The following is a 25,875-nucleotide window of genomic DNA, read 5'->3' as shown; positions in this document are numbered from 1 at the left end:
TTAATAAATGCACGTGCACAATGGACAGATTTACGTGGTAGTTCATTTCTGCCAGGAAAAGAAAAATAGATAAAATGTTCAAAATGACAAAAATAAAAATACTCGTGGAAAGTAAAAATTGCATAGAAAGCCATCATTGCAACATACTAAGTAAATGCTTGACTTTCTACTCAAAAATATGATATAGAAGTGTCAAAATTATGAGATACTAAGTCACCTTACAATTAAGACTTTTTATCATGCAGCTTTGATGCAGTGCATGTAGTTATGACTTAGTAACTCTTAATTTTGACTTAGCCAACATTTCCACTTTAAAAAGTCAAAATGACTGACTTTTCATCTCAGTCAGTCAATGGCCTATGGCTTGGGGGGGCAAGGGGACTGAGTATAGATAGGCCTACTACAATGAAATGCCTATAGGGTGCTGTGCTGCGCCCCTGATATACAGAAATCTATTTATTTTCTCATATTTTTGACCTATCATAACCCGCCACCACCGCTATTACATAAATAAAGGGAGTAGGCTGCCTGATCTCAGGTTACCTGTTCAAACAGTGTTCACGTTTCAGACAAACCCAACCTCGCGTTTTTCAAACACAACATCAGTGCGCATGCGCCAGGCAGTGACGTGTCGCGAAAGTGTCAAACAGAGGGATGTAAAAATGATCGAAAACTCTCTAACGTTAGATAAACTTATTAAGCGATATAATAGTCGCCCGCAGCGGCAGTTTGGATCATTTCCCCACTGGAATCATCCGTATGTATCGACTTTATAGACTAACCGCTCCTTCCACGTTGAGCTGTGGAAAATCGGTTTAACTCACTTTTGAACTCGCGAGATTGACCGTTGGAGCTAACTTAATTAGCGACAGTTGAGCTAACCGGACTCGGTAAACTAACTATTCAAACTAAGCAATAGCGTGGTAACCGGTTTCGCCAACTTAACATTAACATGTAACTAAAGTGAAGCTGGTAGTGTAAACGTTAGCTAAGTTAACTAGCCACTTAGGTTAGTTTCATCGCTCTTCTAAGGTTTACTTAGCGTTCAGCACAGTATCCAGCCGGGTAGCTGGCAGCAGGACTGATAGGAAGATGTCTCGGAGGCGGCTGGACAGTCGCAGCGGGCTCTCCGCGGGGCTGCTCAGCGAAATTCAGACCCCAATCAGCTCGGAGCCGATGGAAAGTGTATATGAAATCACCGGAGAACTTGGAAGGTGAGTCAAACCGATGGGGCTGCTGTCCTGGGACTGTCAGGGTCCCCGAGAGAGGTTTAGAAACTGTCAGCCTTATATCAGAGCAACATCAAGGACAGCGTGAGAGTGTCATACATTTCCATGTGTTATCATAGTACTCAGTGAAGTTAAATATATTTTAATGCGGTAATTGTGCCAGTGTCATACAGATGGGTGACAAATGACAGGAAAAAGCAACATGAAATGTGTCAGTATAGAGTCAGAACATGAGCCTCCTGGACAGCTTCAGGTCTCCTTGCTTAGTCTGTTGAACTCTATTGAAGGAATAAACACCAGATATCCCCTCATTTATACACACCACCTTCTACCTCGTCATGTCATCGAGATCAAGAGAGACGTAAGCACAGCAGATATAAAGAAACACACACATAGCCAGACATAACTAAACGACAAATAGCAGGGCAGTCGCAGACTTTTCAAAGTTTATGTTGTTATTTGGTGTTTGGGAGAATGTGGAGGGCATTGTCTACATGTTGGCCCAAAGTCTTCCATAGGTGTGAAACTGGGTTATGGTGACTGTAAAGGCTGTAGCATTTAATTCAAGTCATTTCCAACCTCAGCAAACGGCTCAGTGAGCCCTGGTGCAGGAAGCATCTGCATCTGAAATGTTTTCTCTTTTATTCAGGTTTTTCCTGTCATTTATCCTCCCGTCTGTATTTACATATGACAATGTCAGTTTCTGTATAATCGAAACAGAGTGTGGACGTAACTGAGCCACTGAACTAGGTTATGTTGTCACTACAGATTTAGACAACATTAGACATGAGGGTCCAAGTGTAATAACTGCCATATATCACATATGACAAAAACATTTAAAAGAAGACTAAAACTAACCTGTTCTTTATCTAATAATATATATTGAAGTGCGTTTAGTCTATAATTTCTGCATTTGCACTGATGTACAGCACAGATCAAGTAATTCAATACACAGCGTTAATTGCATTTGGACTCCGGACTATAACCACACACGAGCCTATGGTAAACCTTTGTCATGTATTTGGCAACTGCTGATGGTTGATGATCACATCCTCAGATCTCTGAGGTGTGTACTGTATAATTCTTATTTCAAAACAGGAGGAAGGACACAAGCACATGTGAAAACCAGGCTTTAGAAACAAGAAACAGGCCACTTCTGTTCACTTATTTGTGTGTGATTTGTCAATATAGGAAGTGCAATATCTAAGAACATGAGGCAATTCTAGTTCCACTTTTGACCTTTTAAGGAATTGTTTTAGCTTGTTGTTTTGGTTTTACAGCCTGCGCATTTACTTTATGATTGAGTCTAGGATGCTTTCTCCAACCCAGCTGTTTACAGCTAAAAAAATCTGTGTTACTTGTCCAGCACCAAACATCAGAAAGCTAGAGAGATAGCAGAGCTGAACCGGTTGGGCAGCGTCTAACAAAAGCTACTGAGTTACATTATTGGAATTATAGGATCCAGCTATTTTGGAACTTGACTCATGTTAGGGACTCTGCTCAGCTTGACATTGCATTGCAAACATATTTTGTCTATCAAGTGCTAATGCTGCGAAACCTGCATGTAAACATGACTTGTTAAAATGATAGATGGTGCTACTAAGGAGTAGGATATTTCAGTGTCATTGTTCCATTCTTTAATAGAAGTCCTTCTGAGTTTGTAACCTTCATTGCTCTTGGATTCCTGTAATAAGTTTGTTTTTTTTTAGGATCCTTTCTTTTGTTGCTGTCATTGCAAGGCCTTGTGGAGAAGTCCCAGATTTTTGTGTAGTTTGGAAATGAAACTGATATCTGTCTGACTAAGGGGTGTACCTTAACCACATGTCCACTTTCTGCTTACTAGGGGGAAGTTTGCTGTGGTCAAGCGCTGTGTGGACAAGGCCACGAGCAAAGTGTTTGCTGCCAAGTTCCTACGGAAGAGAAGGCGAGGTCGTGACTGCCGGGCAGAAGTCATTCATGAGATGGCCGTCCTGGAGATGGCCCGTAACAACCTCCGAGTGGTCAACCTGCATGCTGCTTACGAAACCGATCACGACATTGTCTTAGTGCTGGAATAGTGAGTTCACAACAGAGCCAGTAACATATTGTTTTATCTTTTTAATTTGATGTATACAACATCATATTTGATCTTCTCTTAACCCAGTGATTCCCTACCAGGGGTACTTGTGCAGTAACCAGGGGATACATGGAAACATCTTGAAGCTCTGCTAATTTGAAAAATGGAAATTATGATTTGATAACATATAGACACATATTTGTGTTTAGGAGGAAAATCACTACACAAGTAAGGATACACATTTGTATAATACTGATCTTTTATAGTTCGAACAATCTCGGCCTCGATTGTGGACTGTGTTGCATTCAACCAAAGCCTGCTCAAACCTGATTGGTCAATACCACACTGACTACATATGAATTCTGATACCAAAATCTTGTTCCTTGCCTCTGCATTCAAATGAAGATACCTGTTTCGAGATTATTGTCACAAAAACTTACCAACAGTGGTAGTCTGAGTCAGGTTAGTTGATTAATACTTCAGGATAACTAGTTAAAAAAGAAGACCACAAAAAGCTTAAAGTAAAGAGACTGTAAGTGGTTGAACCAACCAGTTTCTGACCCTTTAAACAGTAGTAGCATAAATGCAAACTGTGGCAAAACTGGTAAAAAAAAATAAACATTGAACAATACTGTAAAGCCATCCTGTCTATCAAAGGGTGTGATGAAGGCCCATCTGATGGAACTATGGGGGTATGTTGGCTTGAAAACCACTATCTAACCTGTCTGAACACCGCTCTCACTGACTCAGTGTTTTCACCACAAACATGCAACATGCACAGCCAGCAGTATGAGCCTGTGAATGCCTGTTGAAGGGCAAAGTCCTGTTTGTCCAACCTGAAGGAGCTGCCACACTCCCAGCCTATTTATGTAACGCTCTTTCTTCCTAAAAGATTTGTTTCGAGATTAAAAGGCCCATGTTAGGGAAATGACTGCACTGCTGGAGCTGAAACTCTAGATCTAGATGACCTGATGAACATCTTCATAGGCACCATGATCATGTCCTGACGTCTTAACCTTTCACATTTATCCATTTTTTCAAATGAACTGTCCTTCCTTGTCCGGCACATCATTCGTCTTGTTCCTTTGTACCATCAGACACAGAAATTAGATGCGACACCTAGATTGGGAGAAAGAATGCACAGTGGTTGTCTTGAAGTGGTTTTCTAACCACACCTTTAATACTTGTTGTTGGAGACATGTTAATCCCTCCCTGAGAGCAAAGAACTCAGGTTGTTTAACTAAGACAGCATGGACAACTAAAGAAGGGCTGAGAGAAATACCAAATTAGAAACTTGAATAACCTGAAATGTAAAATTAAATCAGATGAACTTTGTACTCGGGGCGCAATTTTAGGGCTTTGTGTCAACTTTGGCTGACTGTCTTGCCTACAGTGCTTTACAGTGAGTAAGCAGAAGGGAGGTTGCTTTCTTGCTCAATAGCACTTTGCCAGGGCAGGAAGGATCAAACCAGGGATCCTCTGGCTATGGGTTGGCCACTAAAACCACCAGGCCACCCTGCAATCCATCCAGTTTCTGTTGCTGAAAGTGCGTCACATACAAACTATCACCAAATTGCCTGGTATTCTACTGTCGTGGGACATTTTAGTAGTTGACGCTTTCATACACAGCCTCTGTGTGTGCATCTGTGTGTTTACAGTGTTCCTGTGTTTTCTCTTTGCCCAGTGCGGCAGGTGGAGAGATATTTGACCACTGTGTGTCTGAGGAGCTGCTGCCAGAGGCCCAGATCACTCGTCTGATCAGGCAAACACTGGAGGGAGTCCTCTACCTCCACCAGAGCAACCTGGTGCACTTAGACCTGAAGGTCTGCACACACACACACACACACACACACACACACACACACACACACACACAGAAAAGGGCATGCATGAGTGTAGCTTAAGGCTGAGGGAATCTATTTTTACATGTTCACTCGCTTCACCACAAACTTCCCCCTAAAGTGGCTGCGTATTCCTTTTTTAGAGAAGTTGTGTTCTCAAAACCCCAATTTACTATTATCATGGCACGGTTAAGCCCAGAACCGGGATTATAGGTGGTAACTGAACCCTTCACCTAGGGCTAAGTGGGACACCTCAACAGCACAGTGTAAACTTAATGATTTCCCCACAACTCCTGCAGCACTGACACCAGCCTGTGAAATGAAGGTTTTGTTATCTGGCTACGTTTGCTGGTAGATTCCCGTTTTAAAACACTTAACAATAATACCAGTGTACATTTCACCAGGGTTAGGAATTTTACATGACTGATTGTTTCAACTTACAGTAGAGGCTAATCTGCCTTTAAAACACACAAAACGAAACAAGCACATTGTGTACTGTATGTTTTCAACTTCTCTTGTAGAGAATGATGCTGTCATTTTATAAGAGTAGTGTTTGCCGAGTGTCATATGGTTAATATATTTTCAGTGCTTAACAGAAAGGTAAACACTTCCTCTTAGAGGGCAAAACCGTTACTGAACTAGTCTTTAAAGATAACTTGAGAACATTTATGAGCCCAAGTTAAACGTAAGCTGTGTTTCCCACATATAGACTGCCCAGGTATATATGGCAACCCATTTTAGCTTTTTGCAGAAAAACACAGAGAGATGTTGTATGGTATTACTATTAGGGCTGCAACTAATGACTATTTTCGTAGTCGACTAATTGTTAATTATTTATTTGATTAGTCGACTAGTCACGATTATATTTGTCACCCCCTAACCCTAATAAAACCATTTAACTAATTAAATACCTTTCAAGTGAATTACTAATCTCCAACACACAGCCTAACTAGCTAATGTTGCCATTAAGTCAACAAGGTTTACTATTCAGAATGAACACTAGTATCAACGCCAGGGGGAAACCAGGGACAGACAGTGTTGGCTACTCATACTAGCTACCCATAATTCACTGATTTAAACTAACTTTAAAACTTTTAACTGTTTAACAAAGATATTTGCTTTGGAACTACATAAAATAAAAGCAAATTAGAAGCATAACTGTACACTAACAATGTAATGTCTATTTAAAACAATAAAGCAACAGTCCCCTTTTGTACTACTGCTGTAGTATTTTTCAGAAGTGCTTATAAGTTTTAGGCAGTAACTCAGTGGAGAATGTTCTGTAGGCCACGAGCCAGATGTTCCTTGATGTACTTTAATCCATTACATATTACTACTAACATTTTTAAAGCTGGGTCTCCGAAAATTTCCACAGTTGTGTTGGACAGATTTGTGCTGGGGTGTTTATGAGAGAGAGAGAGAGACGAGCGAGAAGATGTGCTGCGTGAATGCGCTATGGCGCTGATCTGCAATAAAATAAGATAAAAGAAACGAAAATCAGTATGTGGCAGTCAGCGTTGATATTGTGACGGGCCGCCACAAATAAATGAACGTATAGGAAACACTGCCTTTCCTCTGTTGTTGCTGCTGCAGTGGTCTGAGTAACTGGGACCAGAGCGCTCTGTGGGCGTGACTGGCCGGTAGGTGTTCTGTCGATTTATGCTGCCCATCGAGATGTGCTACTTAGCGGTTCTACGCATGCGTATGACCCACAAGCGTGCTGCTGGGCATGCCGTCGAGACGTGTTTGCTTAGGAAGGTTCCTAACTGAGTGAAGTGAACCGGAATTATTTCAGTGGCAGCCATGATAAGAGCTGTTGGAATTCTCTAAAAGCTAAGGAAAGGTGCTTCAATGCTTCCAATTTTAGCATAGGGTACACCTGACCATCCTTTACGTAAGGAAAGGAGAGAATGCCTTCCCACAATTCCTTGCGGCGGGAACATTTAAAGCGGCGCACGTTCTCAAACTCATACGATAAAATCAATCATCAGAGCACATTATGATACTTTAATAAGACTCACAATTACCTTCTTTTTTTTGGTTTGTTTTCTTTTGGCTCTTTTGTAATCTGATACTGTTTCAACACCGTTTTATGTCACCAACCATGACGGATAAAGGAGGTTGATCACCATGTAAGTTACCACTGTCTGTTAAGCCTTTTCTCTCTTATGCCATAACTTGCTAATATGCATATATCTTAAACTGTCAACAATAACTGAGACCCATGCGAGCTGCTACTAGTCTTGTAACGTGATCAAAGTGAGGATAATGTTCCAGCGTGTAGCCTCACGTTATGTACTGCAGCCTTCAGCAAATTAGTTTTACTTCAGTCACAGATGCTGACACCCTCGCCTTAATAAAGACAAAGATCAAGCTGGATAACCTCTTCAGTAGGCGTTTCCCACACACTGATTTATTTGTGGCGGCCTGACACATTATCAAGGCTGATTTTTGATTGATTTTGTTATTTAAAATGGGTAAAATCGTATTTGATGACAGAGCGCTCTCTCTCTCTCTCTCTCTCTCTGCACAGTTACGCTGTCATTCTGTGGGAAACGCTGTATTTACATACAATTGGGATTCATGTTGATAAATACGCCTGTGGGTGGGGAGGGGAGCAAAATAACAACCCTGTCCATTATTTAGTGACTGGTAGGCTACCTTATCTGCCTTTTTGCTATCTTGGTTATTAGGTAATATATTCCACCGTGTTGTCCACATTTAGATGGCCTGCATTACAACAACATGGGCCGCTGTGTCAAAGATGCGCTTTTTGTAGTCCATCTTCAGAACGTTTTAGTTACATCAGGACGGCAGGTCACGTCAGTAAAATCCGCCGTCGCATAATTACGTCTCCCCATCTCCTCAAACGTTCTGCTGATCGTCTCTTTCTACTTTACTTTCTGCTTTTCGCATGAATTCTTCTTCATGAGTTTACTTACAGTCAAGCAGTAATGGTAGACAGTGGAAGCGATACTGCCCCCAGCACTTCCTGTAGTGCATTGCAGTTAGAAATAAACAACCAGAAATGTTCCTAATATTTTTTTATTTATTTGACAGGGACAATGCAAACAAACATAGTGTCAAAACAAAGCTTGTCACTGAAGTGCTGCATGTAAAGTTTATAGCTAATGCTAATTTTTAACTCATGTCCCCCTGGTATGAAGATTGCTATCTCTCCCTTAAACGTCATCTATGTAACGATGCAGATTCAAGAAGTGAGTAAAGTACACTGAACAAAATAAGACAACACTTTTGTTTTTGCCCCCATTTATCATGAGCAGAACTCAAAGATCTAACTTTCTATGTACTGAAAAAGGCCTATTTCTCTCAAATATTGTTCACAAATCTGTGTCAGTGAGCACTTCTCCTTTGCTGAGATAATCCATCAACCACACAGGTGTGGCATATCAAGATGCTGATCAGACAGCATGGGTATTGCACAGGTGTGTCTTAGGCTGGCCACAATAAAAGGCCACTCGAAAATGTGCAGTTCCATCACACAGCACAATGCCACAAACGTCGCAAGTTTTGAGGGAGCGTGCAATTGGCATGCTGACTGCAGGAATGTCCACCAGTGCTGTTGCCCGTGAATTGAATGTTCATTTCTCTACCATAAGCCGTCTCCAAAGGCAGTACATCCAACCGCCCTCACAACCACAGACCATATGGAACCACACCAGCCCAGGACCTCCACATCCAGCATCTTCACCTCCAAGATCGTCTGAGACCAGCCACCCGGACAGCTGCTGCATACTCGTCGTCCTCATTAGGGTCTCGACCTGACTGCAACTTCGCACAGCCATTGAAGAGAAGTGGACCAACACTCCACAGGCCACAATCAACAACCTGATCAACTCTATGCGAAGGAGATGTGTTGCACTGCGTGAGGCAAATGGTGGAAAGATACTGACTGGTTTCCTGACCTCCCCAGACCCCCCATATACAGTGAAACTGCACATTTTCGAGTGGCCTTTTATTGTGGCCAGCCTAAGGCACACCCTGTGCAATACCCATGCTGTCTGATCAGCATCTTGATATGCCACACCTGTGAGGTGGATGGATTATCTCAGCAAAGGAGAAGTGCTCACTGACACAGATTTTGACACATTTGTGAACAATATTTGAGAGAAATAGGCCTTTTGTGTTCATAGAGAAAGTCTTAGATCTTTGAGTTCAGCTCATGGTGAACAGGGGCAAAAACAAAAGTGTTGCGTTTGTAATTTTGTTCAGTGTAAATAATGTGCAGAATGAAGCAGAATTAAAATAGTAAAAAGAAATAACCTAAATTCCACCCCGGCCGGTCATTCTGGGTTTTTTCTTTTCAGTTTTTCTGCGTTCTACTGTACATGATGCTCACTTTTGTGTTTCCTCTTTCTCAGCCGCAGAATATTCTCCTGACCAGCCTGTCTCCACCAGGAGACATAAAGATTGTAGACTTTGGCCTGGCACGCAGACTGGGTGCAGTGGGAGAGCTCAGAGAGATTCTTGGCACACCTGAATATGTGGGTAAGGTGATGTTCAGAAAACATGCTTTAATTACTCGGAGTCATCAGACAGGATGTCATCAGCATGTCTGGCGTGAAACCTATCTTGTCAACAAAAATGCATTTTGTAGGTGTCAGAGAAAAACAAAAAGTCACAAATGATCAGCTGTTTATGGTTATTGAGAAGGCCTTGGCATTTGGCTGTTTGACTACACTAATAGATACGCATTGTCTTCAGATACAACCCTGCTGTCACACAGACTTCTAGAAAACTTTTGGGCTGTTTTTTTTGTCTAGCCTTCCTTGTAAATTTAATTTGGTCATTTTGTACATTTAATGAAACGGCTAAGTAGATAAAAAAACAAAAAAAAACAACGGAGTAATAACAAAGACAGAAAAAACAATGAGGTTTGAAATGATACAGGAAATTACGAGAAGACATTTTTGCAATGTTGAATGACAAGTGTTTTTTACTTTCATGCCTTCATTCAGCTCCAGAGATCCTGAATTATGAGCCAATCACAACAGCGACTGACCTATGGTGAGTCCATGCTAACAAAACTGAAAATGACTTCCTTTTGGAGTATATTGAGCAGTTTTTTTTTAAGGCTTCATTGTGGTGACTGGAGAGAAAATCATTTCTATCAGGACACTGTGATACAGCTACACTGAATGCCCAGTAGGGTCAGCAACACAGAGTCGAGGATGTTATCAAACCCCCATTTTAACTCGGTTCTGTGAAGCAAATGATTTGTAGATGAAAAAGAAGGTGAGCTGCTGGTAAACCACACCACAAAGTAGCTCTGCAAAAGCTAATGGCTGTTTACAGTTTGGGTAATTATTTTAGTGGTTGCCTTTTGTTCTTACTTATGCTTTTTTTTTTTTTTTTTTTTATAATTATTGAATAAATCAGTCGCCCTGTGGGTCTTCTGGTATTCAAACCACAGGCGCTCCTGTACATGTTCTGACTGCGTCCCTCATGCACGTGTGTTTTCCTCAGGAGCGTGGGTGTTATAGCCTACATGCTGGTGACGGGCGAGTCTCCGTTCGCTGGGGACGACAAGCAGGAGACGTATCTGAATGTGTCCCAGGTCAGCGTGGACTACAGCAGGGAGGCCTTCTCCAGGGTGTCGGAGCTGGCTGTGGACTTCATCCGCAAGCTGCTGGTCAAAACGCCAGAGTGAGTAAAGAAGGCGTGTGAATTTGTTTTTCAACTAAATTTACTTTCAGTTTACTCTTTTTGAAAGACGTCACATTGGGCTTTAGGAAGTTGCAATTTGCTTATTTATTTATTTTACAGTTTTTAGATGTTTTAAAAAGTGATCATCGAAAAATCCCAGAAATAACCAGCATACTGAGATAAGCCGTCATTGATCCCCAGAGGGGAAATTCAGGAAATAGATAGTGTAGAGCGGTTAGCAGCAGCTGTTATTGACAGGCTACTTGAGCTACAGCGTTGAATTGTAAGTGTTTCACGTTGTGCTTGACCGCAGGGACCGGCCCAGCGCTGCAGAGTGTATGACCCACCCCTGGCTGTGGCAGCAGCAGCTCTGTCTGAGCCCCGACCCAGCCACAACCCGCCCCGCCCGCGAAAGGAGCTGCGGCACCAAGTGGGCAGCCCCGCCCGAAGACCCAGAAGACAAGGAGAACTTCCTGGACTCGCCACACTCTTATACAAAAAGGTTTCGCTTCGACGAGGAAACGCCCGCTGCTGGAGACGGTGACCTTTGAAAAGAGATCATAAAAAACGGGAGGAATTAAAGTGGGAGGCGGGGGTGCCCTCTTCTTCCTCTGAGCTTTTAAATTCTTTTAAGCCTCCAGAAGACCAGCTGTCTGCTGCCCACCTCTCAAAAGTGCTTAGGTTGTGATATAATCCACTAATTTGCAAAATTCCAAGATCGACCACTCAGACCAAAGATAACCAGCTAAATCTCTCACTGATCCATCGCTGTTAAAATGTGTGAACGTTGTACAGTGTGTCTCAGTTAATGCAGTGTGTTTAAGTATTTAATACTATAAAAATCTCTGGTATTTTCAAAGGGCTGCATGAGCGGGTATAGTTGTGCTGATGAAGGTTAGTATGGAGTATTTCTAGTGAAATCTATGCAATACTTCTCTCATGCATTTTAAATTTATTTTCTCAAGAAACCTTAAAGAAGTTAATATCACTCTGCCTTAAAGTTAAAGTGTTGTGAGTCTCCAGCCCTGGTTACTTAGTAGTTGCACTTGTACTTCAGCAGAAACGTATGATTCAGATAAGGACCTTTGCAATGAGGAAGTGTGATAAATTCCTTATTTGCATATTGAAGAGAATTAGGGACAGCTGCTTTATCTCTGTCTACCTGCAACATTGCTGTATTTCACTTCAGAGCTGTGCTTCGACTTGAAAAACAACCAGCAGAATTACACATGAGCACATTACATTCCTTATATCTGCATTTCCCTCAAAGTCAAATGTTCATTTTCCCCATGTTTGCAATAAGGGTTTCCATTTAGCTCAGGGTTTTAGATAAAACTCATCTTAATAACTGCAACCTTAGCATAGCCCCGTTCCAAAGGCTTCCACATTTAATGGCAATCATGGATTCAGGTTATCACATTTTCTAGAAGAAGCTGCTCTGACAGAAAGGCTTAAGCAACAAATCATGGTATTCTTGTTCCTCTTTCAATAGTTCGATAGGAACTTGCAGGGCTCATAAAACCAGTGAGTCATGTAGCTGTTCACATACCACGCCCGCACTTACCCAAAGGATTTCCTCACCGAGCTGTAAGTTCCTCTGTATTGGCCAGCAGAAGAGAAACAACACTTTAGCACTTACTTCATTAGCATACTTACTGAACAGATTAGCACAACAGGAGCTGTTTCTGAAAGTCTCTACGTTTGTGTGTCCATGAGAGGTTCGCTGTTTCAGTCCCTCACCAAAGCCATTCAGCGTGCTTTCATTAAAAGCTACTCGGGTGCCTGAAGTCATGTATTCCTGTTTTCATCTCAGGGCAAGCTGCTCACTCTACTCACTTTGTTTCGTATTCTTAATGTTATTCTTATAGGCTTATTATTATTATTATTATTATTTATGTGCTGGACTTATATATTTTAATGTAAATAATGCGCTTATGTGTCTTATGAGGAGGTGCTGAAATGACGGTGGGAGACGGGTTACTGAGGATGATTAAGCAGCTATTTAAAACAATACGATGCTGTTGTGGCTACAGTATGAGTAATAAATGGAAATATTTGCATTGAATTGGGAGGATGAAAGAAAGGCTTAGTTTTTAGGTGGTACTGGGAAGTAAAGGAATGTGGAAATGGAGAGATGAGTCAGATGGATTTAGTCAGGAGGAAGATTAAATTAAATTGATGGAGTTGGAAATGTGTCGGCCTTGAAAGAAGCATTTACAGGAAGTGTTTGACATTTTGGGGAATAAGTGTATTTCCCAAAGTGTCAAACTATTCCTTCAAGTGGTGACGTTGAGTGTTCAGATATGTAGGCATGAAAGGCTTTTTGGTGATGGGAAAGTGGGAATGATGGTAGTTTTAGAAAGAGCTGCTTGTCATGAGAGAACCGGTTTAATGTGAAATATGAGGTGCTAGTGATTCACAGGATTTGCCATCTTTTGTTTAAGTAAGACTTAATATGGGGAGAAACCCCCCCCCCCTGCTCACCTCTCCTCAAGTGCAGCGCTGGCATCTCTGATTGCTCCTAACCTCCATTCCTCTTTTTGTTCTGAGGTGCCAAACTGAATAAGACCACATTGTGTTGTTGTTTGTTGTTGTCACCAGCCGGTACAATGGCCTTTTGTGTGGGAGATGGGCGTCTCCAGCCACGGCCATGCTCTCATCCGTATGCTGTCATCTTTAAAAAACTGGAACACCACACTGTAAAAGATTCTCATCTCAGCACAGAGTCAGCAGCTCCTACTTGAGCTTGATAGTGTACTCTTTTGCTACTGTAAAAGGAAATAAGCTTGAATCTTACTTTGTCTCAAGAGTGAAGTATTTTCAAAGTCGGTCTACTCTGCTTTTTCTAATACCTCTCCAAACAGGTGGCAGTGTCTTGAGATAATCTTGATTCAGACCGAAATGATTGACTTGATACAAGAGGTGTCAGTCAGCTGTACAGAAACAAGCGACATGTTGTCTTTCCTGTTGCTGCAGCATCTCAAGATTTTAAGATCTGAGTAACTTAACCACAAGACGGACTTGTTTTGCAACGCAGTGATGTCAGGGATCTCACTTTGCACAATGACGAAATGCTCCACCGTTGTCCGTCGGTCACTTGAACATGACTTATGCTGCGGTGTTGACTGTCATTTTGTACAGCTATTGTGCTGTTATTTTCAGCAGCTAGTCAGCCGTGGCCTCCGTGTGTGAGTGCTCATTGTCTGAGTGGGAGGTGCTCAGCCGTCGTCCTCGAGAAGTGGAGCACCAGTTTCATCAGGCGACTGATGTCAGCCAATATTTCTGTTCTGTGTGATCGCAGTGACGCTGAAGCATACTGTAGATTAGAGTCAAACCAGGCAACAAGCAAATACATGTTCGAGAGATGTATGTTTATTTTGCATTTTATATATATTTTTTAATGTATGAGCATTCTGATCTTCATCTGAAATGACTAAAAAAAAAAAAATCATTATCCATATTGTATTCTGATCAACAGCAAGCTAATATATAAGCATCACAAAGCAAACTGAAAAAGCTCATTAAAGGTTGTAGAAAATATCTGATGTTGTTTTTTTGTTGTTGTTGTTGTTGTTGTTGTTGTCATCTTGAGTCAGTCCAGTGTTGATCAAAGTCTTTTTCAATGTCCTGCTTTCAATATTTTCCACACTGCTGCCACCTGCTGACTCGAGAGAGCTGAAGCAAAGTGCACTGTAGTAACTAGTGACAAAGTCTCTCGATTCCTCTCTGTCACTGGTTAACAGAACAAAATAACATGGTGACGATGTTTACCAATTAGAAAGCGGATGCTTTAAAATAATACATGTTCTCTTGGCTTTTTTGAAAAGTGAATCTGATCCGCCCCTCTGACTCCCAGGGTCTTTAAACAGCGTGGCAAACAGCAAGTAGTAAACACAATGGAATGACTTGAAGTTACATTCAGCAAAATGAGTTACAGCCTATCAGCATAGTGCAAAGATGCTATTTAAGCTTACATAGAGATCACATGGGTTAATACACATGCTGCCACAGTCCTACTAAAACACAGATGTGCAGTTTTACATTTTGCAATAAACAAGAAGTACAGTGATGCATTTCTGCCACCGTGAGAAACAAAGCAGCTGGTGAGAAAATGACCGTGTACCTTCTCGTTGATGCATCCTGTCAATTTCACTTTAACAAAAAACTATAAGAATTGTTTTTATTTATAAAAAGGTAATTTGGTATATTGTCAAAAAAAAATGTAAACGTGTTCAATCAAAACCAGCAGTAGCAAGTAACATGTTCAGAGCCCTGTTTCAGAAAGCGGGTTTAGTGAAAACTCGCCGAGATGAGGGAAACTCTGGGTTTGGGTTTCAGAGAGCGAGATCAGATAAACTCTAGGTCTGTAACCCCGGCAACTTACGCTGTGAACCTAACCTGCTCGGGAGGAGGTTTACTTCAACTAACGCTGAGTTTCTCTCTGACTCCTCCTGCAGAGCTTGAAGCCGCTGTCTCACAGTTTCATTTCCTCAATTATACTGTCGATATCAAAGCACATATTGGAACGCAATTACGTCTTTAGAAACATCTAAATCACGGTTAAATAGGCTATTTCTTTGTTTTGTTTTTTTCCCCAAACATGATCTTGAACATGACGCTTTTATGATCAATCTGTCATCGAGGTATGGACAGAGAGTTGGACATCGTAAATTTATCTTCAACACAGAATAAAATCTATAAGCTACACTGTCCTTTATAACACACTGACTGTGGACATTAAGGCAAAACACTTACTGTGCGCTACAGTGCTGCTGTTTAAAGTAATCTCTATTAAACTGATGATTGAACAGTAACCTTTCATATTGTAGTCGCACAGATTGAACATTCCTATCGTAGTTATCAGCTGCATATGATGTGAATATTTCTGAGTGAGGATGACTGTGGTGCAACTGAAACAAATAAATGTAGTTTAAAAGTGAGTTTTTCATTATCTGCTGATAGTCTGAATGTGTTTTGACAGCATTTCATAAAATACAAAATGAGCAAGATTTTATTAATGGAACATAGACGTCTAAAACTTCAGTCAGTTTGAACCTAGAAACATTTTACATTACAAAAAACATTAATAGGCCTACTGAGTTGGACTGTCAATTTACAATCACGGGTCCATGAAGAGCCTAAACTGTGTCTGATCTGTTTGATTAATAATTTCATCTTCAGTTATTGCCACCAGCATTTAGTCCCAAGTTCCAGCTGAATAAACAGGCCTGTAGCTATTTTAAATGAATAACAGGCTGTAGGAGAATTCCAGCACTTTATCATTCATTAATGAAATTCCAGTCTGGTAAATGATGAATGAGCAGCGCTGTATAAAATGTAATATTGTTAATGTATCGATCCTGTGTTTTTGAGCCTATCATGGTCCGCGTTGGCAGCATTCATATTTCTAGCTCCACCCGATTAAAATGGAGGCTCTGCCTTTATTTACCCGTTGCCATGGTGAATAGTAGTATCGGAGCTCCATTGATGATGTTTTTTTCCCCCCATCCCCACGCACGCGCTTCCATCAGGCTCAACATACTCAGAGTTGACTGAACTTATTCTGATCGGCCTTTCTGAAACGTAAAACTCAGAGTTTGACAGCTCAGAGTTCGTCAACCCAGAGTATAGATTTACACTCAGAGTTTGTTGAACCTGCTTTCTGAAACAGGGCCCAGGTAATATTTAGAAAAAGTGATAACAAGAAAGGTTTATATGAGTAAGTCATAGCAGAAAAAAGTTTCAAAGAATGTTCTGGTTACAATACTACTGAGTTTAAATGTCCATTTTTAAACTTGAAAAGAGCAGGGGACAAAATCTCACCTCAAGGTCATCAGCAGGTGGAGTTTAAAGCATCTCAGCGCAATTTGCCAAAAAAGACCATGTGATATGATCGAAAGCTCCAGCTGTTAAATGGACCCTGAGGTGGGACTGGGGTCTAAACTGTAGGAGTGCACACATTATTGGTGGACAGTCCGCTGTTGGGATCAAATTGAAGGAATGACAACAGAACCATTGTTTTACTTTCTGACAAAGTACGTGGCTTAATTCAGGGGACACACGTTTGGACACAATCAAGAATCACTACTGAGAGACCGACTGATGGAGACTGAACCAGTTGAAGTTCAGACATTCAGACATTCATGGGTCAAAAATAGCTCAACACAAGGGCACGGATAAAGAGAATGGAATAAGCTGTCCTGCTTCAGCCAAACATACGTTAAGTTTAAAATCAAATTTGTCATAATTACATTATACACCTTAAATTATACAACTCATTAGCAAAATCCAGCTGAAACGACATGAACCATTCTGCAGCAATTCAAGGCCTGAGCCACAATCTAATGGAAAAGGTCACATTTCTCTTCAAGACTAAAGCAAGATCATTTTCATATCTGCATAATCCTACTGGGAGCTGCAGGGGAAGAGGCCCCTGGTCGTTCAAACTAGGATCAAGTGCATTTAGCAGTAGAAAGTACAACACACCAGCATCTGTCACATGCTCAAAACTCAAGAGCCATTAAATCACAGACAAACGAGGCAGGACCAGCGAATAAGACACTCAATCTGTATTCGTAATAAATAATCTAAAGCGCTCAGCGACGTTCAGCTCACCACTAATCTCAAAACTCCTGGATGACCCTGAAGTGGTTCTCAATGGAAGGGGGCTCATCCTTAAAGTGCAGCTTCTTAGTTGGGCTGGCCCCATACTCCTCCAGGGTCTTAATGAAGTGTCCATGCTCGCGGCCCACCCAGGCCCGCATCGGGTCACACACCTCATAAGGGGTCACGTGGGCATGAATCGACACCCCACTGGAAGCAAGTTCCTTCAACACCTGCTTGCCCGTCACCCAGGTCTCACTGCCTCCTGGGTGCCCGCCGTCCAGCCAGTACATGTCCGAGATGCGTTTAACAAAGTGCCTCATCTGAGGGTCGGCGCGGGCCCCGGCCAGCTCGTACACCATCTGGTTCAGCACCACGCAGCCCTTGCTGAAGCCCACCAACGTCAGTGAGAACCCTGAGGGGATGCTGTCAGCGCCTCCTTGTGGCTGGAGGGGCGTTGGTAGGTTGGCTCGCTCCATGCCATGGCTCAGCAGGGCCCTGCAATAAGAAATACAATCGCCATGCAGTAAATACTCATGTGGTAAAGCGTCTGTCAGAGGTGATGAGTCTACTCTGTCCATCTCAGTACATGATGCTAAGAGTGTTTGTGACCGCTGTTCCTTGTGCCAGTGCAGCTTTCCTGTGTTTGGCATAGGTATGACTTTTAAGGCCATTAAATAATGCAGAGGTCTTTACTGATGCACAGAGAATTCAGACAGCCACTACTGTAAATAACAATACAAAGGCAGCCGAGTGAGTTGGAGAAAGTTAAAGATTCCACTAGACCTCTTAAGGTGTACTGTGGTATCTGGCACCAAGACTTAAAGGACCAAGCAGATCCTTTAAGTCCTGTAAGTTGCGAGGTGGAGCCTCCATAGATGTTTGTCCATCAAATAGCATAGATGCTTGATTGGATTGAGATCTGGCGAATTTGGAGGCCAAGTCAACACCTTGAACACTGCCAACAGGGAACACCGTTTCCATGAAAAGGTGTTCATGTTCTGCAACAATGCAGAGGTGGGTGCTACGTGTCAAAGTAACATCCACACGAATGGCAGGACCCAAGGTTTCCCAGCAGAACATTGCCCAAAGCATCAAACTGCCTCTGCCGACTCGCATTCTTCCCATAGTGCATCCTAGTGCCATGTGTTGCCAGGTAAGTGACGCACACACACCCGGCCATCCAGAAAATGTGATTCCTCAGACCAGGCCACCTTCTTCCATTGCTCCATGGTCCACTTCTAAAGCTCACCTGCCTGCTGCAGTGAACTGAGGTGCATGGGCACCTTGACTGTAGGAGTGGGAATCACCAGAGGCCCCACAGTACGATATTATTGCGATTTTAAACATATTGTGATGTATTGGAATTTATTACTTTTTTCCAACTTAAAATTGTGTCCCCAAAGGAAAACTCTTTTTCTAGTGGACTGAAAAAGCAATAGATTTTATTATTATACTACGCTTCGTGTATCGATATAGTACTGCCGCAGAAAATCTCGTGATACTATGCTGTATCGACCCCCCGCCAAACCTACTTGACAGGTCTGCAGCTACGCAGCCCCATACGCAACAAACTCCGATGATCTGTGTGTTCTGACATCTTTCTATCAGAACCAGCATTCACTTTTCTGGCAGTTTGACCTGGAGTAGCTCGTCTGTAGGACACGGGCCAGCCTTCGCACCCTTTGTGATCATTGGCTACCTATGACCCTGTCGCCGGTTCACCGCTTTTCCTGCCTTGGACCTGTTCTGATACGTACTGAGCACTGAAGACTGTTTTGGGGGTGCTCTGACCCAGTCGTCTAGCCATCACAGTTTGGCCCTTGTGAAAGTCACTGAAATCCTTTCCCTTTTCCTGATCTGTGTATGCCAGTGTTGTGTTTAAAGCTTGTACCTGCTGCCCCCAAGTGGCCAACGCAGTTTTAACACAGCTGACCAATATGATGATGTGGAAATATACAAAAAAAACAAATAAACACACAAACCAAACCTGAGGTGGCGAAACGCTCCAAATTCAGGTGAGTACGGCGAGTGCTCCGGTGCCCCGAACATGTTGCTCTCCACAAAGTTGTGGTAGCAGCTGAACTTGTGGAGATACATGCGAGAAGCTCTGACCACCCAAACATGTCGGCCAGGGAAACGTCGGCCCAGGGTGAGGGCCACCTGCTCCAGACTCCAGCACAGCCACTGGGCTCCCTCGGGCTGCAGGGCCATCTCCTCCTGGAAGTTCTGCACCAACAACACACAGTGAGAGAGACTGTTTGAAGCCGCAGCACATGTTTACACAAAAATACTCTATGTATGTACATCCCTAACAGCCCTTCAGTTCATGATACAGCTTTGCAAGATAAAATCTTGTAGCATAAACTCATCGTATTGCTCGGGGGGTGTTACTGGACCTTTAAATGCTTAAAATTAAGAAGGAAAGATACAACAACAACAAAAAAAAAACTATATCCCCCCATAAAGACAAGTCAGTGATGTTTGATGCACATAATCCGTTCCGTTAGCAGCATGTTCTCCGTCTGCTGTCAGGCTGAGGCTAAGTGGTCCCAACACAACCGCCTCATTTGACTTACATGGAAACATTACTGTGACAGCATCCTGAGCATACAAGCGCCTCCGGGCAAATGCCAGCACACTTTGGGAATATTAACACTTGCTTGGAAGATTGCCAAACGAACTGCAGATAAGGACAATGGATAGACGGACTGGGCACTGGAGAAGCTCTAATAAATGAGGGCAGTTCTTCAATTCCTGAAAGCAATTAGAAAGGAAAACAAATGGGTTGTGTTTAATCTTATTTTACTCCTCCACACTTGATCAGTAAGTGCCCCTTCCATTTACTAAAAAAAGAAACAAAAAGCCTCTGAGACCGCTTTGCATAATCTCACACTGCAATCTGGCAGCTGCAGCAATGAAGACATTTTGCACAGCTGGAGGGAAGCGATCATGTCTATTCTTTAAAGCAGTTTACTCAGAACTGCACACATGTTCAGAAACACCCTGCTTCTCGGCCGGGCCGCTCTGCAGTTCAACACCCCCCCTCCCACACACACACACACACACACACAGATGTCACGGGGCACAAATAAAGTGTGCACTAGTGCTCCCATCCATCCAGTGCTCTTTAAAACTCCTTAAAACAGCAGTTGCCACTGAATAGGAAAGCCTTGGCTTCCTGTGCTCTCACGGTACATCAAAGGCAATGTTTTAAGGACAAAATGACTATTTTAGAGTGTTGAATTGTTTTTTGATTCCCCTCACAGGTTCTACCAGGTTTCTAACCAAGGTGAGATAAGGTAAGGTCAGATGGCTGCTGATGCTGTATGGGTGGTAGCAAAATAAGTGCTAGTGTTATTAGGATGTTTTCCTCAGGTCTTGTGTTGCTATGTTTTTATTGAGAATATTTCTGCGGTACAGTCTGATTCTATTTTTTGAAATGCTTCATAGAAAAAAGGTTTCACAGATGTTATTTACAACATCGCACACCTTAATACACATGCACGCACTCCAGAACCAGAGGGCAAAGAAAAATGCTGTGCGAGTTGCGACATACTGTCTGCCAAGCACTGCGACATTTCCCAGAATGCCCTACAGTGCAGAGCTGGGAAAGCCGAGCAGGTGTCAATAATTCAATATATCATACTTACGAGCACCAAATGTTGTTGTCTTTATCTAGTCATTGACTATTATTGTTTTAAAAGTGTTCTGTCTTCAGTGTGCAGATAAAAGGGATATGCACAGATTACAAACGATGCGAGCTGCCATGATGCAGAGGCGTCCTCCTCCTTGAATGGCTCATATGTTAGTGTCACTGTGCGTGTATGTTGTTGCTTGGTGCTGGAAAGTGCTTCTTCCAGTTAAATTATCTGACTTTTTTACTGAGCTCTATGTTTGCTGATGAAGGTCCTGCACACAGTATAAATAAACTGAACTTGATATCAATGTAGTCAAGAGCAGCCACGTGTGACAGGATCAAATATCTGCGCTCGGAGGTTAAAAAAAACTCTCTCAGACTTACTGATTTTCGTCTCCTGTGTGATTTCTAAGGTGCCAATTTACAGATTTGGTCTCACTGTGACAGTTAACAATATTTTGTGCAGAATTAACCACATACTCTGTTACTAAAGTGGGAAACAATCAATCTAAAGCAAGCAAGTCCAAGTGTGCCCTGTGAACAACAGCATGCAGGCGATTCCTTTGGATTAGAGAAATGTTTAATGAAGGGGTAAAACAAACCTTTTCCTTGCATCCATGAGGCGTCACATGCTGTGCACAAGCTATGAAAGCTTTATAGATCTGCAAAATACATGACCTTTGCCCTTTAAATGTCACATGACATGTAGCCTTCATATAAGTGAGCCATGTGGCTGCACATAAAAGTAATGTACCAAAACAAAGTGTATTTTCCCTTAATCTACTAAAACCACACGCAGCAACTCAAGAAAATAGAAAATCTTATAAAAGGCACCATATATAATTTTATACACGTTTCTCAGAAAGTCTTTATTGTTACAGTTTGCTTCTTGTTTGGTCAAGAGTGTAGCAGGTGTGATCTGTTTCCACAACAAAACATTCAGCACTGACAGGATTTTAGTGAACCTGTCTCAGGTGTACTTTGGGTGTCAGTGAATGGATATATCACTAGCTGGTCTCTAGGAACTTTCAGTGGAATCATTAATTTTGGATTATGTTAGTCATCGTCGTCCTGTTGACCCCGAGGATTACCTGAGCCCCCTCCCAGATCACTAAACCTCACAGGTGGTTCCCACCCTGCATGGCGCTCACCTGAATATCCCCGTGGAAAAACACAACGTGCCTGTTACTGCCCTTCTCCTTCGGTTCTGAAGCAGTCTGGTCGTCAGAATCAGGCCGGAGCAGCAGCAGGTCGTTAACTCGGCTCGGGTCGCATCCAGGCACCGCGAGCAGCTTCTGGAGCCTCTGCTGCGGGCTCCCAGCGCGCGCATCCCGGCTGGCAGACGCATGCAGCCCCCGAGGCTTGGAGGGGGTCGTCACTCCCACAGAGGTCATCGTTTTGGCCACAGATATTAAAGGGAAGCCCGCCGCAACTGCTCGGGCGCCTAGCATGGACTCTAAAATAAGAAAATGATGATTTAACCCACTCACTTCATGCTGCTGCTGCTGCTGTGTCAGCTAGCTAGCTGTCTCTGCTAGCAACCCAACATCACATCCTCTGCAGCTAACGTCAAAATAAGGAGCCTGTGAGCGACATAAGCTACGTAAGCGAAATACTTATCATTGCACACTTTGGTCTATGCGTCGTGTGACTCAACATTGTTGAAAAACCTCTGATATAATTTCTTTGATTCTGATAGTTTGGGGTCCTTTTGTCCACGAAGAGGCGCTGTTCATCAAAAACACACCCCGGAGCTGCCAGCGCCTACCAAACAAACCATTAGTACTTCTGCGCATGTCTGTGTCTCCAGAGATACTTGAGCGTGGATGGTGGCGAGATGATGTCCTTCTAACTACTTCCGTTTTTGACTAGTCGGTCAGCCACCCTAGACCGTTCAGTCAGTCCAAGGCAAAGGACTATGTTTAGATTAAAATCGAGAAATAAATTCACAGATGACTATATTTTTGAATAAATATGAGTAAAATATAAACATAAATATTTTAGATATTGTACAGATAAAAAATCTAATATGTGTCATACATCCACAAATAATTAAAAAAAATATCTATTTATTTTATTTAACTCACTGTTTTGGCAGATCTATTTCTCAGCACTGTCGTGGTTCCGATTTATAATTTACATAACATTCTTGATATTGAACATTAAAACATTCATAAATACAATAAACACTAAAACATACATAACATCAAAAACAAGAATGTGTTTTTGATTTGAAAATGTGACGGCAGAAAATTGTTTTCTTCTTTACTTATAATCTTTTATGCAAGTACTTATAAGAGTGCTATTTTTTTATTTTCTATTATTAATATGTCTTATATGTTCTTTTTAATCTTTAACCTGTTCCTTTTATTATTATTCTCATCATTCTAGTCTGTCCACATGTGTAGGGTTTAGGTCAGGGATGCGGAGTTGTTTTCCTTACAAGCTGTTCCTCTCCTTGTTTTGGCTGGGACCAGTCAAGGCTGGGAGAGGACATAGAAACCCAGACTGTGTAAATGATCCTGCAGCCCGTTGTTCTGGGCCAGACGTCAGTGACTGTCTTAGCAGACAGAACATCTGGCCCAGCTGATTTGTGTTTTAGTACTTCTCTGTTTATTATCTTTAGTTAAATAAATTCTTCAAAGACAACGGTTTGTTGTAACTCAATTATTTGCTCAACCTCTCACCAGGAAACTAATTTCCACGACAGAAAACACATCCATAAAACACATTATCCTTGCCTCCTTGCATACGCATACATAGTAACTTACAAAATGTAGACCAAAACTAAACAAGCACAGTAAGAAAATGTTACACGATTGTGCAAAATACGTTACAGGCTAAAAACAAAATATAGCGTCCGCCAGAAAAGACAAAGGTTTCCTGTACTTTTGGGAACAGGAGTGAACCATCTGAGCTCTTTCATCTTTAGCTCTTCTTGCTAATAGATACTTTTGTATACTTTGGTATCTGGGCAGAAGCTGCTGCACTAAGCGGTTTTCTGTCGGTGTTTACGTACAGAAATCAGTGATTTGCCCATTTTCCCCCGTGATACAACACCGGAGAATGTACTACACGTGTCAGTGCTGAAAGAACATTCAGTTTAACGCAAGTATCTCACATTTACTGGACTGATATTTTAGGTAAAGTAACGTTACATGTTTTTGAGCTGCATGCCACAGATAAATGTAGCCAGTTTACTCCAGCGTGGACTTTGTCCTGTAACTGTACAGACAGTCAGCACTCCCTGATATGGGGCGACACTGTCACATTCAGTCTAGACCAGGGGGTTTCAAAGTCCCCAGTGGGGTCCAAGCAGTTTCAGGGGAGGCTCAGTGAATGGAAGTGAAATAATATTACATTACTTATTGCATTAGTTAGTATCAAAAGGAGTTCACAGAATAGCCTACATGTGTGAGAGTTCAGAGATACAGTTGTTTTTGGGAACTGTTTTTTCTTCCATCAGAGTCAGAAACTAATAAATGCATTAGGACCTTTTTATAAACAGTGTATGCTTAGTACAGACCTTTTCTAAAACTATTTAGTGTAGTCAGAAGTTATGTCAAACAGCAATATTAGGCTATTTTGGTTCAATTGTTGTGTGTCTATGGGATCAAATAATGTCATCATGATCCCATAAGCATCCAGGAATGGAGCAAAACTTACCAAGTAAACTATAGATGTGGTGGGGGTCGGCGTTTCCCAAGCTTTGTCTGAGGGGAGGCCCACAGTCTCAGACTTTGAAAACCCCTGGTCTAGACACAAGCAGACTCCTTTTAAGTTCATCTAGACTTTAAAACATATTTCACTGGTTGCACTAGTTAATATTTCCTGGAGATATTGTCATGCACTGTGGTTATTTCATGGTAAACTTTGCTACAATCAGTGTTATTATTATTATTATTAATAAGACAAAAGGAAGTATTATGTTCTTGCCACTGTCCCTGTGGTATAGCCATGCATTCATTTTGAATGAACAGTTGACATTTAGCAGTTTATGGTTTATGTTAGCAATTCAAGAAAGAAAGAACTAGATTAGATTATATTACAAAACTTTAATAATCCCCAATAAGGATACTCTGTTGCCACCAGCTCACATCAAACAACATACAATAAAAACAGAAAAGACAACCAGTATGTACACACAGGACAAGGAGTAAAAAACAATGCACTCCTTAAAAGCCTTTTGAATCCTAACTACACCACCTATTGCCAAGTAGCTAGAGTGTATTTTATTGTTTATTATTTCAACTTCAAAAGTTACATTGTCTCACTTTAGCATTTGTTCTCGTGCACTTGATTATGGCTGTTGCAGAAACATGACCTCTAGTTCCCTGGGCAGAAGACTCGTTGCTTGTCTTCTCAATGTTTCCGAGGCTCGAAGGAAAGACCTGGTAGAGACTGTGGCCATGGCAGCGTTATACAACACTGAAGGCAAGTGTAATTTAATTGAGTGCTGCTTAAATTAAATGAGTCTGAGGATATTGGTTGTTTGATCAGATTTGTCTTGCTGAGACAGAATAGCTCCAAAGTTTAGACAGTTAACTATGTCACAGTGCAAGTCTTCCATATCATACTATTCTTCATTTGTACTTTATAGAATTTCAATTCTATTCAATTCAAATTAGCTTTATTGGCATGCATGTGTAACAACAATATTGCCAAAGCATCATACATACTACAAAAGGACAATCAACCCCATACTATCCATAAGCGTAAAGTAATCAAAGCGTATGTGTGTTTGTGTTAAAAAATAAAAATATATTAAAAATTTAAATAAAATAAATAAATAAAACAGTAAGCATGTGTGTGTGTTAAAAATATATATATATATATATA

The 25,875-nt window shown here is 41.8% G+C and overlaps 2 protein-coding genes and 1 long non-coding RNA gene across 4 annotated transcripts; 2 read left to right on the top strand and 1 right to left on the bottom strand.

The window, feature by feature from the left end:
• The first annotated feature begins 607 nt into the window (after positions 1 to 607).
• On the top strand, positions 608 to 14,333 carry stk17b (serine/threonine kinase 17b (apoptosis-inducing)). Its single transcript, XM_046055069.1, has 7 exons — positions 608 to 1,214; positions 3,073 to 3,285; positions 4,970 to 5,108; positions 9,509 to 9,635; positions 10,106 to 10,154; positions 10,614 to 10,793; positions 11,107 to 14,333. Exons 1-7 carry the CDS (start codon positions 1,093 to 1,095, stop codon positions 11,342 to 11,344), a joined length of 1,068 nt encoding a protein of 355 aa, XP_045911025.1. The 5' UTR covers positions 608 to 1,092; the 3' UTR covers positions 11,345 to 14,333.
• A 1,439-nt stretch (positions 14,334 to 15,772) lies between these two features.
• Positions 15,773 to 22,808, bottom strand: lg07h2orf69 (linkage group 07 C2orf69 homolog). Of its 2 annotated transcripts, none has more exons than XM_046054940.1 (3): positions 22,188 to 22,808; positions 19,387 to 19,625; positions 15,773 to 17,894 (listed from the first exon to the last, which is right to left on the bottom strand). In XM_046054940.1, the coding sequence occupies exons 1-3, from the start codon at positions 22,485 to 22,487 to the stop codon at positions 17,417 to 17,419; spliced, it is 1,017 nt and encodes a 338-aa protein (XP_045910896.1). In that variant the 5' UTR covers positions 22,488 to 22,808; the 3' UTR covers positions 15,773 to 17,416. The 2 variants fall into 2 exon arrangements, with proteins under 2 accessions (XP_045910896.1, XP_045910897.1); XM_046054941.1 differs by lacking the exon at positions 22,188 to 22,808 and adding an exon at positions 21,639 to 22,160.
• Positions 21,877 to 23,685, top strand: LOC123974323. The gene is made up of 2 exons (XR_006825826.1): positions 21,877 to 22,639; positions 22,736 to 23,685. It is a non-coding gene; the product is annotated as an uncharacterized LOC123974323 (long non-coding RNA).
• The last annotated feature ends 2,190 nt before the right edge of the window (positions 23,686 to 25,875 follow it).

This window comes from Micropterus dolomieu, linkage group LG07 (genome assembly GCF_021292245.1).
Source record: "Micropterus dolomieu isolate WLL.071019.BEF.003 ecotype Adirondacks linkage group LG07, ASM2129224v1, whole genome shotgun sequence".
NCBI lineage: Eukaryota > Metazoa > Chordata > Actinopteri > Centrarchiformes > Centrarchidae > Micropterus > Micropterus dolomieu.
The sequence above is the reverse complement of the archived record's forward strand: the minus strand, read 5'-3'. Positions and strand labels throughout refer to the sequence as shown.

Bases quoted from the DNA above. Each gene is read 5' to 3' on its own strand.
- stk17b (XM_046055069.1), top strand. From the start codon at position 1,093: ATGTCTCGGAGGCGGCTGGACAGTCGCAGCGGGCTCTCCGCGGGGCTG. The intron at 9,636-10,105 runs GTAAGGTGATGT...GCCTTCATTCAG, and splicing joins TGGCACACCTGAATATGTGG to CTCCAGAGATCCTGAATTAT. The intron at 10,794-11,106 runs GTGAGTAAAGAA...GCTTGACCGCAG, and splicing joins CTGCTGGTCAAAACGCCAGA to GGACCGGCCCAGCGCTGCAG.
- lg07h2orf69 (XM_046054940.1), bottom strand. From the start codon at position 22,487: ATGCTAGGCGCCCGAGCAGTTGCGGCGGGCTTCCCTTTAATATCTGTG. The intron at 19,626-22,187 runs GTGAGCGCCATG...TTGTTGGTGCAG, and splicing joins TTTTCCACGGGGATATTCAG to AACTTCCAGGAGGAGATGGC. The intron at 17,895-19,386 runs GTTTGGTTTGTG...TTCTTATTGCAG, and splicing joins GGAGCGTTTCGCCACCTCAG to GGCCCTGCTGAGCCATGGCA.